At 38.8% G+C, this 15,743-nt stretch overlaps 1 protein-coding gene across 7 annotated transcripts in view; it reads right to left on the bottom strand.

Annotated features, from left to right (window-relative positions):
- LOC135254837 (syntaxin-binding protein 5-like) overlaps nucleotides 1-15,743 on the bottom strand; it is a 117,550-nt gene that overhangs the window by 54,480 nt on the left and 47,327 nt on the right. For all 7 annotated transcript variants that reach the window (XM_064335391.1, XM_064335399.1, XM_064335382.1 and 4 more), the window contains 2 exons: nucleotides 7,767-7,850; nucleotides 3,932-4,055 (listed from right to left, as the gene is read on the bottom strand). In XM_064335391.1, coding sequence (XP_064191461.1) covers nucleotides 3,932-4,055; nucleotides 7,767-7,850 — 208 coding nt within the window. The remainder of the gene's footprint in view (nucleotides 1-3,931; nucleotides 4,056-7,766; nucleotides 7,851-15,743) is intronic.

The raw sequence follows: 15,743 nt of genomic DNA on the forward strand, positions 1-15,743 counted from the left end.
CTACGTCGGACATAACCATAATCCCAGGTGTACGTCCAGCTGGTGCAACCGGCCCCCGGCCTTCTTCTTTTTAGTTAAATGTATGACATTCACAGTTGCTCCAGTTTTTATTTTTGTGCCTCAGCTAGTTTTATTCTTCATCTAACAATATTTTTAACACTGTAGAGTAGAGGTCTATATCAGGCTAGAAATGAGGCCCAAGCCCGCCTAAGCCAGACATATTTATGGCCAGACCTGAACCAGCCCAGCAAGCTTTTGCCAAATTTTAATCCCAAACCTGAAAGAGCCTGATTGCTGGAATAACATGGAAATTTGCCAGTAAAGGTGCCTGCAAATGCAGAATGGGGGAGCAACAGTTCTACCAGCTGTTGACAATTGACAACAATGGCGCAAAGCTTCTAGTTTCTGTAGTGTAACGTTATGCTCAACTTGCAAATTAAAACAGCTGTACTTCTGCTGTCCCACTTATTTTTAATGGTTTTTAGCCCTCCAGGCTTGTTTTCCTGTGAATTTATTATCCATCCATCCATCCATTATCTATGCCCTCTTATTCTAATCAAGGTCACAATGAGTGCTGGAGCCTGTTGAGTTTATTATATATATATACACTCACCAGCCATTTCATTAGGTCACCTATTCAACTGCAAACTGCACCCGTGAACGCAAATATTTCATCAGCCAATCACGTGGCAGCAACTCAATGCATTTCGGCATGCAGACATGGTCAAGACGATCTGCTGAATTTCAAACCAAGCATCAGAATGGGGAAGAAAGGTAATTTAAGTGACTTTGAACGTGGCATGGTTGCTGGTGCCAGACGGGCTGGTTTGAGTATTTCAGAAACTGCTGATCTACTGGGATTTTCACGCACAACCATCTCCAGGGTTTACAGAGAATGGTCCGAAAAAGAGAAAATATCCAGTGAGTGGCAGTTCTCTGGGAGAAAATGCCTTGTTGATGGCAGAGGTCAGAGGAGAATGGACAGACTGGTTCGAGCTGATAGAAAGGCAACAGAAACTCAAATAACCACAACTCATTACAACTGAGGTATACAGAAGAGCATCTCTGAACGCACACCACATCAAACCTTGAAGCAGGTGGGCTACAGCAGCAGAAGATCACACTGGGTGCCACTCCTGTCACCTAATGAAGTGGCCGGTGAGTGTATATATACATATATTATTATTCTCCTAAAATGTACACAATTTCCTGCAAGATGGTACATGCCAGAGACTTTAAACTTGGCAGCAAAGTTCATCTTTACAGAAGGTAGCCACATATGTAATAACCACATTGTAGCACTCAAATTTGTCACCCCCTTCAAATGCCATAGCTCCCACACCCTTTGTCCAAGTCATGTAAAACTTTTTACATAGTTAACTTTTTGCTAATTAGCATATTATGTGAAACAGTGTTTCCCTAAAGCTTTTTTGTTTCTTAACCAATTTTAAAGGTACTTGTAGAATATGTTTAGGTTGAATTTGAGATTGGGCCACAAACAAAAATGGCCTTGTCTCAGTCAATTTTCATCAGATCTTGGCAGACATGTTTCCAATCGTACATTAAAGCAGACTGCAAAATATGATATACATTTGTCAATAGGGGACACTACATATGCCAAAAAACAGTTTCTCAGTAATGGACGGACAGATTATCATGAAATTGAAGTCTTGATCCAGGTACAAGTTCAAAACAAAAGTTTAATCATGACTCACAAATGTGGGTGTAGCTTATTACATAATAATTTAATCACCATAGACATCCATTTTATTTATATTGCAACCTCTAAATACAGCAGAAACTCAATTTAACTGCAAAAATGCTCAGTACTGCATGCTTATCAAAGATACCAGACCTCATAACAAGCAAGTATGTAGTTTGAGTTATAAAATACATATACAGTTGAGGCCAAAAGTTTACATACACCTAGACTAAAGATATTCAAACTCAATTTTTCATAACTCCACACATTTCATGTTACCATACATTTCCTGTGTTAAGTTAATTAGGGAATCTACTTTATTTCCATAAGAGCTCATTTCAAAATAATAGCTAAGAGACAGATTTATTTCAGCTTATATGTACTCTATCAGATTTTCAGTGGGTCAAAAGTTTACATACACTTTTGTTAGTATTTGGTGGCATTGCCTTTTAATTGCTTAACTTGAATTAACCGCTTGGGGTAGCCTTCCACAACCTTCTCATAATACTTTGTCAGATTTTTTGCCCATTCCTCCTGACAGAACTGCTGTAACTCAGTCAGGTTTGTGGGCCTCCTTGCTCGGACACGCTTTTTCAGATCAGTCCACAAATCTTCTATGGGGTTCAGGTCAGGGCTTTGTGATGGCCACTCCAATACTTTCTGTAACAAGTTCTCCACTCCCCACAAACCACACAATCCGTCGTTCTTAAACGCACGAAAGCTTCATTGTGCGCTGGATAACAAAACCCGAAAACCCAAACAAAACAAAACACAACACACACGATAGGGGCGGGGATTAGATGGCACGTCGCTCCCGCGTGCATCTCTCATTCCAGCGCCCTGGTCTCACGGCAGGCACAGCACATAAACAATTAGCAATCAGTTGTCATCGCACACACCTGTGGTTGCAGTGCCAGCTAACCACTCCCTCTCCGCCTGCAGATGGCGTCCTAACCACACCATCCCTCCACACTTTCACTTTGTTGTCTTTAAGCCATGTTGTTACAACTTTGGAGGTATGCCTTGTCCTGCTAGAAGACTCAGTTGCGACCAAGTTTTAACTTCCTAGCTGATGTCTTGAGGTGCTGCTTCAGTATTTCTAGATAATCCTTCTTCCTCAAGATGCCATCTATTTTCTGAAGTGCACCAGTCTCCCCCACAACATGATGCTGCCACCCCCATGCTTCACAGTTGGGATGGTGTTCTTCGGATTAAAAGCCTCACCCTCCATACATAGCGCCAATCATTATGGCCAAACAGTTCAATATTTGTTTCATCTGACCAGGGAACACTCCTCCAAAAGGCTAGGTCTTCGTCCTGGTGATAACCTGCAAACTTCATTCTGGCTTTTTTATGCCGGTCTTGGAGTAGGGGCTTCTTCCTTGCACGACAGCCTTTCAGGTCATGGCGATGTAAGATTCTCTTAATGGTGGATGTAGATACTTTGGTACCTGATGCCTCCAACTTCTTCACCTGTTCCTTTGTTGTTGTCTTGGGGTTCAGTTGAACCTTTCAGACCAAAGTTCATACAGCCCTGGGAGTTAATTTGTCCCTCCTTCTTGAACGATGCAGTGTCTGTGTGGAGATTGTTATATTTGCATACAATTGTTTGTACAGATGCTTGTGGTAACTTCAGTTGTTTGGAAATTGCTCATCCCATGTCCCTAACTGACTTGCCAAATAAATGTATGGTAACATGAAATGTGCAGAGTTGTGAAAAACTGAGTTTGAATATCTTTAGCCTAGGTGTATGAGAACTATTGGCCTCAATTGTAAGTGAGTGGGCTGCATTCACTCACATTGATTTCTGGGTCACGTGAGGACCAAGGAAACAAGGACAGGTAAAATAAGCTATTTGAATGCACTCTAGGAGTGCATAAGTGTACATGCAGGTTTTCATTGCAACTGCAATTGTAATCCCCAAATTTTAACAAGCCATTATTTGTTCTTATTTAGGCTCTTCAAGTTTAGAACCACTAAGTCTTTTCACTGAGCCGGAAGCAGATGCAGTCACTGATAAGGTAAATGAACACCTTTAATTATTATTATTATTTATTATATCGTAGCTACAGTCAATCATACTGCCAATATGTTCACATATCTTGATATACGATATTATCGGTTATTGTGACAACTTTAGTGGAAGTAGGATCGTCACAAAAAATCTGCTACATATTTCATAGCACCAAAATATAACAATAGCCTTTGATGATGTGGAGGGCAACTCACCATGTGGGGTGATAATCTGCGCAGGCCTGGTGGGGGATCTCACATTCCACATGGTCAGGGTTCCGTCCGAGTGGCTGCAGAAGAACTGCTTCCCCTCGTGGTGCCAGGCTAATGAGTGGATTGCCTATCAGAAGAGTAGGAGAGCTCTACAACTCAAGAGAGATTCTGCTCCCTGAGAGGACTGTCAAACCCAGAGTTTGCTCTTAAAAATTTATAAATTAAAAATTAGGGATGTCCCGATCAAGTTTTTTTGCCCCTGATCCTGATCCAAGTCATTTAATATTGAGTATCTGCCGATTCCGAGTACCAATCCGATACTTGTATTTTCCTAGATAATACAGCTTCACAGTGCAAACTTCAAGCACATTAAAGTTATTAAAATCAATCTCCAATGTATATGCTTGACAATTGAATAGCTCTGCAATGCAATGAAAAAAATTGTCTGTTATCACAATTCTACTTCGTGCAGAATTGTATTTCATTTGTTTTTTAACAAAATAACCAAGTAAACAAACTAAAAGATGTCTTTATAAATAGCTCTTATCAATTCCACTTGGTGCAGCATTGTAGTAAAACTAGAACACTCAAAATCAATAATATAATCACAATTCCACTTCGAAGTGGTGTAATAGCTTAACTTTACATTCACAGTCACAACAAATAAAAATCACAATTCCACTTAGTGCAGCATTAAAATGAACAACAGAAATTTCAATTCCACTTAAAAGTGGTGTAACAGCTTAACTTGAATATTCACATAAACAAAGTGATGAGTTCAATTATTCTATAATCTTTTGGGCCTTGTCACTGTCTCGAGGAAATTTCTCTCTCCTTAAAAGTATCCCCCAGTGTTTGTTGCTTCGGTGCAGCCTTTGCATGAGTTACCTGAGTGAACTCACTGTATTCCGTTGAGTGTTTATTTTTTAGGTGCTGTATCATATTGGTAGTATTGAACGCAGCTCTGCTGCCTCGCGAAATGCTCGCATTGCAGACATTACAAGTAGATGTTGGACTACTTTCGTGTTCCAATTTTAAATATTTCAGACATTTTAGCCGCAGGTATGCCAGAGTACGCTACTGCGTCCTGCCACAAATTGTGCTCTCCGTTTAAGACACCTGCATGACAGCTGACGTAAAACAAAGGATCAGGCTTAGGTTCGTGCTCAATATAGCCGATACCGATCAGTTAAAAAAATGCCTTGATCGGCCCTGATACCGATCTTTGAGATCGGATCGGGACATCCCTATTAAAAATCGTTTTTTTTTTTTCTCAGATTTGCCTATCCGAGTCTCTCAAGTGACAATGTAGGGTTCAAACCGGCTATTAATTCTTTGATTTAATCAACCTTGGGGGGGCTTGTCTGGCAGATGAGAGCACTCATTTGTAAAAAGAACCTAAACCAGAACTTAACCTGTCCTGTGGGTAACCACTGAAATGAAAGGCATCCCCTTAACCTTTCCCTGAACCCCCAAATAATCTGCCATACGTCTACCATAAACAACGATACATATTTTAACCATTAAACTGCCAAAAGTGTTGTAAACTGGCTGTCCCCAAAGCAAGTCTTCACCAACAGCAGGGGTATTGTCTATAGCTGGTATAAATGTGTGACAGGCCCCTAGCACATAGGGATTTCAGCTGAAAATAAGGTCTGTGATTAACATAAGCTTAAGAGAGCTTCACGTTTTATTCAACGAGTTAAATTATACTGATTAATATCTCAAACATGAATTTTGAAGTTGTCATGTACTTTTAAAAAGTAAGTTTCTAACAAGTTGCTAACTTGAAACTACAACAACGGTCACATTCTGCAAACCACCAATAAAGTGTCATACTATCCCTCACACAACCTATGCAGGGAATAATGTAAACCATTCATTCAATCCATGTCCTCTTTCTCCAACATTAGCAATTGAGGGAATGTTGTATCACATCAGTAGTCTAAGACTGCAAGAATCACACTGTTGCTTTTGGTATGTTCCATAGGCACCAATTCATCTGTGTGATTGCAGCAGAACCGCAGCACCACTGGTGGCAATGGTTGCCCTTACTCTTGTTCTACAATGACTAAAGTAGCTGCATGCCAGGGATATTCCCATGTAATACAGTTTACCTATTAATGCATGTAATAAATGCTCCAACAATATCAGGGTACCAGACTCAGCTCTAAGAGGCAAGTTAAGTGGTTTTAAGAGCTTCATTACAGACATGTAATATTTTTCCTAAATGTGTGAATAGTAGTGATGGGTAATAATTAAAAAGTAGACTCACAGAAAGCGTTATATAAGCAATCATATATAATGTTATAGTGAATTTACTGCCACTTGATGAATCTATTTCACTAAATGCTGAATGTTTACTTTTAATAGCCTATACATCTCATTGTACGCCATTTCACCCCATGCCAGGTCTCTGTTGGAATTCAAGCTAGAGGAGACTCCAGCTGTGGTATAAATAAAGTGCTTTAGGGGATTAAAGTATTTCTAGGCTCACATAGTCAGTCTTGTTATGGACTCCTTGATCCTAACTTATGATTGGCTAGTAAATGGAATCTTTACATAAAAATTATGGTGATTAAATGAATCTCATAGGCTGGAACAACAGTTCTTGTCTGTAAATAGTATATAATATCATGTATAGGACTTATATTTTTTGAAGACTTTACTTGCACCTCTTCCCGACCGGTCGTATTATTAAATTATAAAAAGGTGCTCCTGACTCTGTCATTTGTTATCTTTATCTTCAACACCGTCATTTTTGTTAAGAAATTCCTACAGTAGTGATTGCTTCTCTTCAGGGTTTTCAGCTCCAGAGCAAGGTCAGCATGGCACGACTGGTCTTGCTATATTGTACTTGATAGTTCCTAAGAATTATTTCTATTATTTGATAGAAAGGCTTTAATTCCACATCATTTAAACTTGAAAGCTATTTAATTTTCGCTAACTAATGGTAGGCCTATTTACCAATCCATCATACGTCTGTTCTACAACCACTGGGATTGTCACTACAATTAGGAGGGAGCTGACGGGAGGGAAAGCACTGCACCGAGCACCAGTGTTAGCTTTTTAGTAAAGCCACATTGTTTTTGTAGATAGTCGGTGAAGTCCTCCTTGCGAAAATGGGCACCACAAATATTAACTGCCGGACTTATTGCAGTGCCCGTAGGCATCCAGAGAAGCCCTAATGCTTAGGCATTTCCAACTTCGCAAGAGCATTGTTTACATATGTGGGACGGAGTGTGGCACAGTGGGTAAGGAACTGCGCTTGTAACCGAAAGGTCGCAGGTTCGATTCCCGAGTAAGGACACTGCCGTTGTACCCTTGAGCAAGGTACTTAACCTGCATTGCTTCAGTATATATATCCAGCTGTATAAATGGATACAATGTAAAGTGCTATGTAAAAAGTTGTGTAAGTCGCTCTGGATAAGAGCGTCTGCTAAATGCCTGTAATGTAATGTAATGTAATGTAACATATTACAAGTAGAAAGGATTTCATCGGTCATAGAATTTTAGTGACATACATTGTACCCAATTAACCCTGCCCACTGAAAACCTGCCATTTAGCAAAGGGGAGAAGCAAGCCAATCACCAAAAGCCAAAGCTTTTATACATTTTATAAGCAAGCTATTATATATTTGTTTCGTTTTTTTGCAATGATCATTTAAAAATATTTCTGGGTCATTTGTGAATGCAAAAAAAATATTAAAACAACACATCTTCAAAAAATTCACAGATTTCTGTTACCTGGACCTTTAAATACTTTTCAATAAATCTTCAATGAAATACATAGGCTAAATGATGGATGTTTTCAGGAATGATAGACATTTTTTTTTACCTCTTCGTAGCTGTAGCGGTAATCAGCTTTCTTTGATTTCAGGTCCCACAAGACCACCATCCCACACTCAAATCCAATCATAAGCTGGAAAAAGAACAAAAATATAACCAATGCAACATAGGAAAAAACTCTCTCTTTGATGGCAAGTTGTACATTTATTTCACATTTAAAGTTGGATGACAGCAATTTATACATACTTAAACATATATGCTACATGAAATAGACTAGTTAACCCCTTCCTGCACATGCCAAATCTGGCCAAACCTCACCCATTAAGGGGGTGGTTCTATTTAAGGCTTTATAACTCCTTTAAGACTTAATAACAAGACACCAGTACCATTTGCACAATACTAACTTAGATTAGACTATATTTATAATTTTGATTAAAAAAATAAAATGGCACAAATGCAATTATCTCGGTGAAAATGACAAAAATGAAGTTGCTCTCCTTTAGTTCAAGAAAATATGAAACAGGTTAAACTACACATGTCCTAGATCAGAAACTCTTTTACCTCAAGTGTGCAAAATCCAAGGGTGAAATGAGGAACTACTGAAGATCTATGAAGCAAAAAGTAAGCAGTGTACTCGACATCCCTCTGAATCTATCCAAAATGTCATGTATTGCAGTAATTCTTAATAACTTAATCATATAGGCTATTTCACAACAACTCCATTGTTTGGACTCATGGAACTCACCTATGCATTCTCTTCAACTGGGAACTACAATCTTTTCATCAGTATATTGGTCTATGACATCTAGGGGTCCAAAAACCTATCCAAACCTCTCCTTTTTGTCCATTATAAAGCATATAAATCTGCCCCTTATGATGGTACATATTGATAACACACAAATGTATGCTTTTTTGTACACTACAGTATGCAAACCTTTGTTGCATGGGGGTGGGAATAACATTTAAAACAATAAATACATTTTACTATTGTTAGTATTTATAATCACTCCAAGGGAGTTTAGCACATATCAGCACACTGAGTATTTTTCATGCCCTAATTATAGCCCATGGATATAATAATACCCCACAATATGTACAATAAGATTACAATAACTAATATTGCACCAAGATAAAAATTTGGGCCATGTTAGCCACTATCATCTGCAGGAATCAACTGCCATCCAATGAAAACTCTGAAAAATCACTGTTATAGCTATTGCTTTTTTTTAGCATTCAGTTTTCTGTAATTGTGTCATTGGTCATCAAAAAATGCACTGCTTCCCTATTGGCCATTTTGAAGGTGTGGGTGCGCTTAGTCAGTGCTGCTCCTTTACATTATCGCCAAACCACGACACTTCTTCACACATGCGGTACAGACATGGTTAAGTGAACTGCAAAACCTGTTTGTAGCTAGCTGCTCTCAGCAATCAAATTAAAACTGTTAATACCTTTGATTGTTGTTCATTCTTTTCTCTGGTTCTAGTTATATTAGTAGTCTTGTATAGATTCACAGCTGAGTTTGCACGTTTTGCAAGCTGCATGTTTCTTTTAAGTTGCCAGCTCACTTGGTGGCCATTGGTTTAGTGATTAGCTAGCTAGCTAGCCAGCATTTTTGTATAGTCGTTTCCGTGGATAAGATCGCATTTATAATTGTTATTTTCTGTTAAAAACACTTAATTCATATTCAGGGAGATACTACCAACTACTCGCAAGTTAGATGACACGTGTAGCCGTTTACTAATACCATTGCACGTCACAACGGGTACAACAGCTGTTTTAGAATGCCATTGCATCGCTTTTGCAGCCCTGATCAAAATCGGCGTGACAGTACCAAATGAGACATTTGTTTAGTGTTACAGAGTTTAATTATGTTTTTCTTTTTCACGGGGTGATGGCCCCGGACCCCCCTACAAAAATTGGATGCTGCAATTGTATTCCTTTTACCCCCCCCCCCCCCCCATCTCAAAATTAAACTACACCCTTGTTTACATACCCTATTTAGGAAAAGCGACATTTTTGTTGTTGCCCACCCAAATAATCCAAATGCCCATCCAAAGATGACATCCTAGTAACACCTCTGCTCTCAGTCATTATAAACTTCACATGAAACAAGCTATACATAGTTGGAACTGTCCTGTACAGGATAAAGGAGTAGTAAATCAAACCAGAATGAACTGAAAAGAGTTACTAAATTGAGTACTAAATTGTAAGATGCATTTGGTGTTTGCGTGTGCCAAAACACACAAAACCCCACTTGCCTACCCCCGCTTTCTATTTGTGCGTTTATTTCTCAAAAGGATCAAGACAATAAATGACTATTAAATCTTGAAAGGGACACCTTTAGTCACAGATATTGAATAGAATGACATGGAATAATTTAAAAAACATTCCTCTAGCTTTTTCAATATTCACTGACCAGCATTTTCCACCACTGCATTGGCATATCTTTGGGCTATTGTTGGCTTTACCTTGTTGCTGTGACACAAATTTTTGGTGGTAAAGACTGTTTTGAACTCCCAGGTAAACTATTGTTCAGTGTGTCATACATGGGGGGTACAGTTGCAGATGAAACTGAAGGGAGGGGGTGCTTTTTAAAGGGACGAACTACACAACAATGGTGGTTTCCTATACTAGTTTGGCTGCAGGAGCATTGAATGTTCAGCAATCTCAGGATGTCGGCATCCTGGCCACTAAGGGGCTTGCACAAAGGGATTAAAACATGCCAGTGTGAATTCTGTCAGGCACAGTGACATCACAAGACTGAGCTTTGTGCAATGTGCATTGCTCATACCTACATACTGGCACATCCATCCATCCATCCATCTATCTATCTATCTATCTAGGGTAGTCACATTGAGATTGACATCTATTTTGCAAGTGATCCCAGGAGCCTACAGTACATGTTTTCGTACTGTGGAACCTCCTTGCAAGGCACAAGTGCAAACCACTGCACCCCTATGCCACCCAAGATATGGCAAATATAGGATTAAGCAATACAATTATGCATTTTATTCATATATACGTGTATACTTATCAGAATTAGCACTCTAAATTAGCAGACAAATTACTATTCTGGCTAATTAATAATCTGTGAACTGTAGGCAGGGGTGTTTAATCATATGCAACATAATCTTTCATTTTTAGACTTATTTAGATAAAAAAAACAATCTTAAAGATTTAATATACAAATATCCTGTAGCAGGGCTTGGTCTGGGAGAGGAATCAGGGCAATCTGGTACCACGCCTGTGCAAGTAGGCACACACAGCTGGGTTTCATGATCAGTTCAAGAGTTTACAAGTGTGTTCTTTACTCAGTAGGTGTCTGAGATTGGAGACTGTGACAGACAAATAAAAGTAAAGCTGAACAGCTTTCTTTTGGTTTTGGTGCATCTTTTACTTTGTTTTAGTTTTTTTTTGTTTTTGTAACCAGAATTCCATGAGGATAAGTGGTTGCATTTATTTACTTAATTTATCCCCCTGAAAACAAGCATCTTCTGGTTATGTTGCATCTTCTTGTTGTCCAGTTTCCTGTCCCTCCCTATTTTTTCTTCATTTGGCTCTATACTCCAAAATGTTTTGATTTTTAATAAAACTATTTATATTTGGTTAAAACATACATTCTCAGCTTTCATTCAAGGGTATTTTTATAGACTTTATTTATAAAGTAAGGCCTGGTAGAGGATGACCAGGGAAGATACTCAACACCAAGTAATGTCTATGGGACACAGGTCTAATACTTGAGAAACATGTTTCATAAATAAACGTTATTAGAATAAATACCACTTCATGCCATACTTATGACTAAATACCACTTCATGCCATACTAATGACAAAGATAATGGCTTGGGAGGTGAAAGTGAAAGTGCACTTTCTGGGGATAGGAATGTTTATTTCCATGAAGGATGACTGCAATTGACAGTCAAGTGAAACTGAAACCGACAAATTCACCCTATTCTAATAGGAAATGTGTTGTTTTTACAGTTTGTGTAATGACATACAAACGCTTCTATGTATAAATTCCACTAATATATTGACTGTTACTGTATAACTATAGGAACACAACCATTGTTAGGCTGTTTGTCATCACCTTCAGTAGCTTGTAGACTAATAATTCAGTTCATGGCAAAAAAAATATAATTAGTCTGAATGAATGAATCATTGCTTTTATATAGCACTTCCGAACGCTCAATGTGCTTTACAGAGATGAGTGGGAACTTACCTCACCCACCACCAATGTGTAGCACCCACTTGGGTGATGCACAGCAGCCATTTAACACCAGAATGCTCACCACACATTAGCTAACTTTTTTTTTTTGCCAATTAAATCAAGGGATGATTAGGTGGCATGTTCGAGAGAGCCAGGTTGGGAATTTAGCCAGGACCCCGGGGAACCTCCTACTCTTTGCGACAAATGTCATGAGGTCTTTAATGACCACAGTGAGTCAGCACCTCGGTTTAACATCTCATCCGAAAGACGGAACATAGTAGTAGTTGTATCCACAGTTATTTATAAAGCTCTTTATTTTTGTTTAATCTCATAGTTATACAGTACTGTGCAAAAGTCTTAGGCACCCTAGATTTTTAAATATAATATATAGTATATATTTGGTCTTAGATGTTTATTTTTTGTTTTCTGCATTAGTGTGTCAGTAGCAAAGAGCATTTTCCAAAAAATGAAATTTTACAGATACATTTTTGTATTTTTTGAAATAAAGTAATATTTTAAGTAATAGACTACTTTTCAGATAAAAAAACTTGTTCAAGGGTCTCTGGGATTACCTGGAGAGCCAGAAGCAAGCAAAACAGCCAACATCTGCAGAAGAACTGTGGCAAGTTCTCCAAAATGCTTGGAACAACCTACCAGCCGATTTTCTTATAAAACTGCAGGACAGTGTACCTGAGAGAATTGATGCGGTTTTAAAGGCGAAGGGTGGTCACACCAAACATTGATTTTATTTAGTTTTTAACTATTTACTGCACTTTATATTATTTTTTTGATATTTATAACCTTTCATTTCATTATTTTTGAAAGCATCTTAACTGTACAGCATTTTTTTACAGGTGCCTAAGACTTTTCCACAGTACTGTATATAATGTATCTCATAAAAAAACACGTTTTCAACGTACAAAAATGCCAAGTTACTAAAAAGTATTGATATCAAAATGACGCCAAGTTACGATACTACAAACAATATAGGCTATCTTGCCTCACCGAAATGACATAAGATGTATCTCAAAGCAATGCTACCCAATATTTCCTCAGTTCTTTCAAGTCACTTGGCCCTGTGTATAAGCATGCACTACATGAACAGGCCAAATATATGTGTGGATGGCTCTCTCACAGTCAAGATTGATTGAATAGGTGTGTGTATGTCCAATTTGTATTGGTATGTAGGCCTATGTATTTCGCTGCCCAGGCTTTCTGTTGCGTGAATGATAGTATGTTTATTGGTACAAGTGTGTTCATGAATGTGAATGTAAGATGCTGCCAGGGAAATGTCCCCATGCGGATAAAGAAGTTCTCTATGTATGTATGTACAATATGTGTTTTACATGCAGTATTTATTGTACGTAGCAAATATACAATAACTTGCACATGTACTCAAATTCAGTTCAAAAGCAAGTGAAGTGAACCAAGAACTGAGGAAATATTGGGTAGCATTGCTTTGAGATACATCTTATGTCATTTCGGTGAGGCAAGATAGCCTATATTGTTTGTAGTATCGTAACTTGGCGTCATTTTGATATCAATACTTTTTAGTAACTTGGCATTTTTGTACGTTGAAAACGTGTTTTTTTATGAGATATCAGTTCTTTTTGCAAAGCGTTTTATTATGAGAGTGAGAAATGCGACCCTGCAAGAAACGGTTGTGGATTATGGCTATCGTTGTGTGAATCTGTACAGCCTGATGAGCGTGTACCGTTCAGCAGTTTCGGTTTGCTATATATGTAAAACAGTGGCTGTGAGAAAGGATGCAGTGGCGTAAGCGTAAACGCATCAGGAACGCAGATGGTATGTACTCACGGATTTGACGTCCATCCAACGAGCCTTGACTGACAAAGTAATCAACACGCCCGTAGAATTATAACTCCCTAGGTCGCAACTTGTGTAGCCTTCTGTCCTGCTCCGTTGTCTGTTATTTCGTGGAGATGCAGTTTTAGTGTTTGTAAGGTTTATCCTTCTGTCCTGCTCCATTGTCTGTTATTTCGTGGAGATGCACTTTTAGTGTTTGTAAGGTTTATAAGGCATTTTGATAGGCTTATCTGCAGGTAGGAATCATCTTCGCTGTTTGCTAAACTAGAACCGGAAAAACATGATAGTGGAGAGTAGGAGCAGACGCATATGTCCCAGCAGGCTTTGCATATGAGAGAATAACAACAGTGTGAGAGAAATTAAAATGAAATTACGAAATTCCGTAATTGAAACAATATGTTTTTAGCAGAATGGGCATGTAGGTGAAGGTTGACATGATCACGGAGTATAGTGCGAAGTAAATGGAGTGACCATGAGCGAGCTTATATTCCTTATCAAATGGTATATATAACAGTCGGTATTGAATGTTGGTGGTTGAAGTGGAGGGTCAAATAACATTGCACACATTATTTGCCTATAATATAATCTGTTGCACGAATGTGTTTCTCTCATGTTCAGTGCTAGTAGTTATACTTATGAGTGAATCATGATTTTAAATGTAATGTTTTAATGCGGAGTTGCAGAACGTACATACGTAGTAATTGTGTGTAGCCTATGTGGCTAGATAGAGAACAGGGTGAGGTAACAGGAATGTAGAAACGTGGCGTTTGCTGATATTAAGGTTTTGTACGGTAGCCAAGTGAAGAAATATAGTTAGTAGAAATGGCACAGTGGTGAACTGGTGTAACTTTTAAATAAAAGGAATACATTTGCGTCATGAAATGCATATGGGTGGCCGTGAGTGAGTGAGGTTTACCAGTGTGTGACTTCGTTAGCTAATGCTATGCAATGCGTGAAATATCATTAGCGAACCTGCCGGTGGTTTTAAAGAAGAACACAAGCCAGTAAGCACAGAAGAGCTTCCGTTGAATCCATATGGCTTAGCAATATTGTAGCCGGTCAATAACTGAACGTACAGACGGTAAGTCATAATGCATATATCTTAGCAATATTGTAGCCGGTTAATAACTGAACGGTGAACGGCGGGTAGAAATGGTGCAAAAGCAATTATTAAGAAGTAGTAGACAATTATTAGTGAGGGTCGAAGCAAGTTAAAGAAACGTGTTCCAAGCTGGGCTTGAACATACGACCCAGTGTTCCCAAGCCTGTAACCTTACCCACTAGGCCACGGATGGATTAGCTGTTCAAACTGCGGAGTTGCAGAATGTACACAAGTAGTAATTGTTTGTAGCGTATGTGGCTAGATAGAGAACAGAGCGAGGTAACATGAATGTAGAAATAGAAACGTGGCGTTTGCTGATATGAAAGTTTTGTACGGTAGCCAAGTGAAGAAATATAGTTAATAGAAATGGCACAGTGGTGAACTGGTGTAACTTTTTAATGAAAGGAATACATTTGCCGTGACTTCGTTAGCTAATGCCATAGCTATGCAATGCGTGAAATATCATTAGCAAACCTGCCGGTGGTTTTAAAGAACACAGGCCACTAAGCACAGAAGAGCTCCCGTTGAATCCATATGGCTTAGCAATATTGTAGCCGGTTAATAACTGAACGGTGAACGGCGGGTAAATATGGTGCAAAAGCAATAATTGATAAGTAGGCTAGTAGACAATTATTAGTGAGGGTTGAAGCAGGTTGAAGAAACGTGTTCCAAGCTGGGCTTGAACCTACGACCCCATGTTCCCAAGACCGTAACCTTACCCACTAGGCCACAGGCGGATTAGCTGTTTGAACGGGAAATGTTTCAGAATAAAAATGGATGGGTATTTTGCGTGTGTATGCGCGTTTTTGATTGGGTCGTGTAGGGCAGATTTGGCTGGTGTCAGTGAAATGTCCAATGGGGAGACATGTTGTTAGTGGGATAGGCGGCAG

This window comes from Anguilla rostrata, chromosome 1 (assembly GCF_018555375.3).
Source record: "Anguilla rostrata isolate EN2019 chromosome 1, ASM1855537v3, whole genome shotgun sequence".
NCBI classification, from domain to species: Eukaryota; Metazoa; Chordata; class Actinopteri; order Anguilliformes; family Anguillidae; genus Anguilla; species Anguilla rostrata.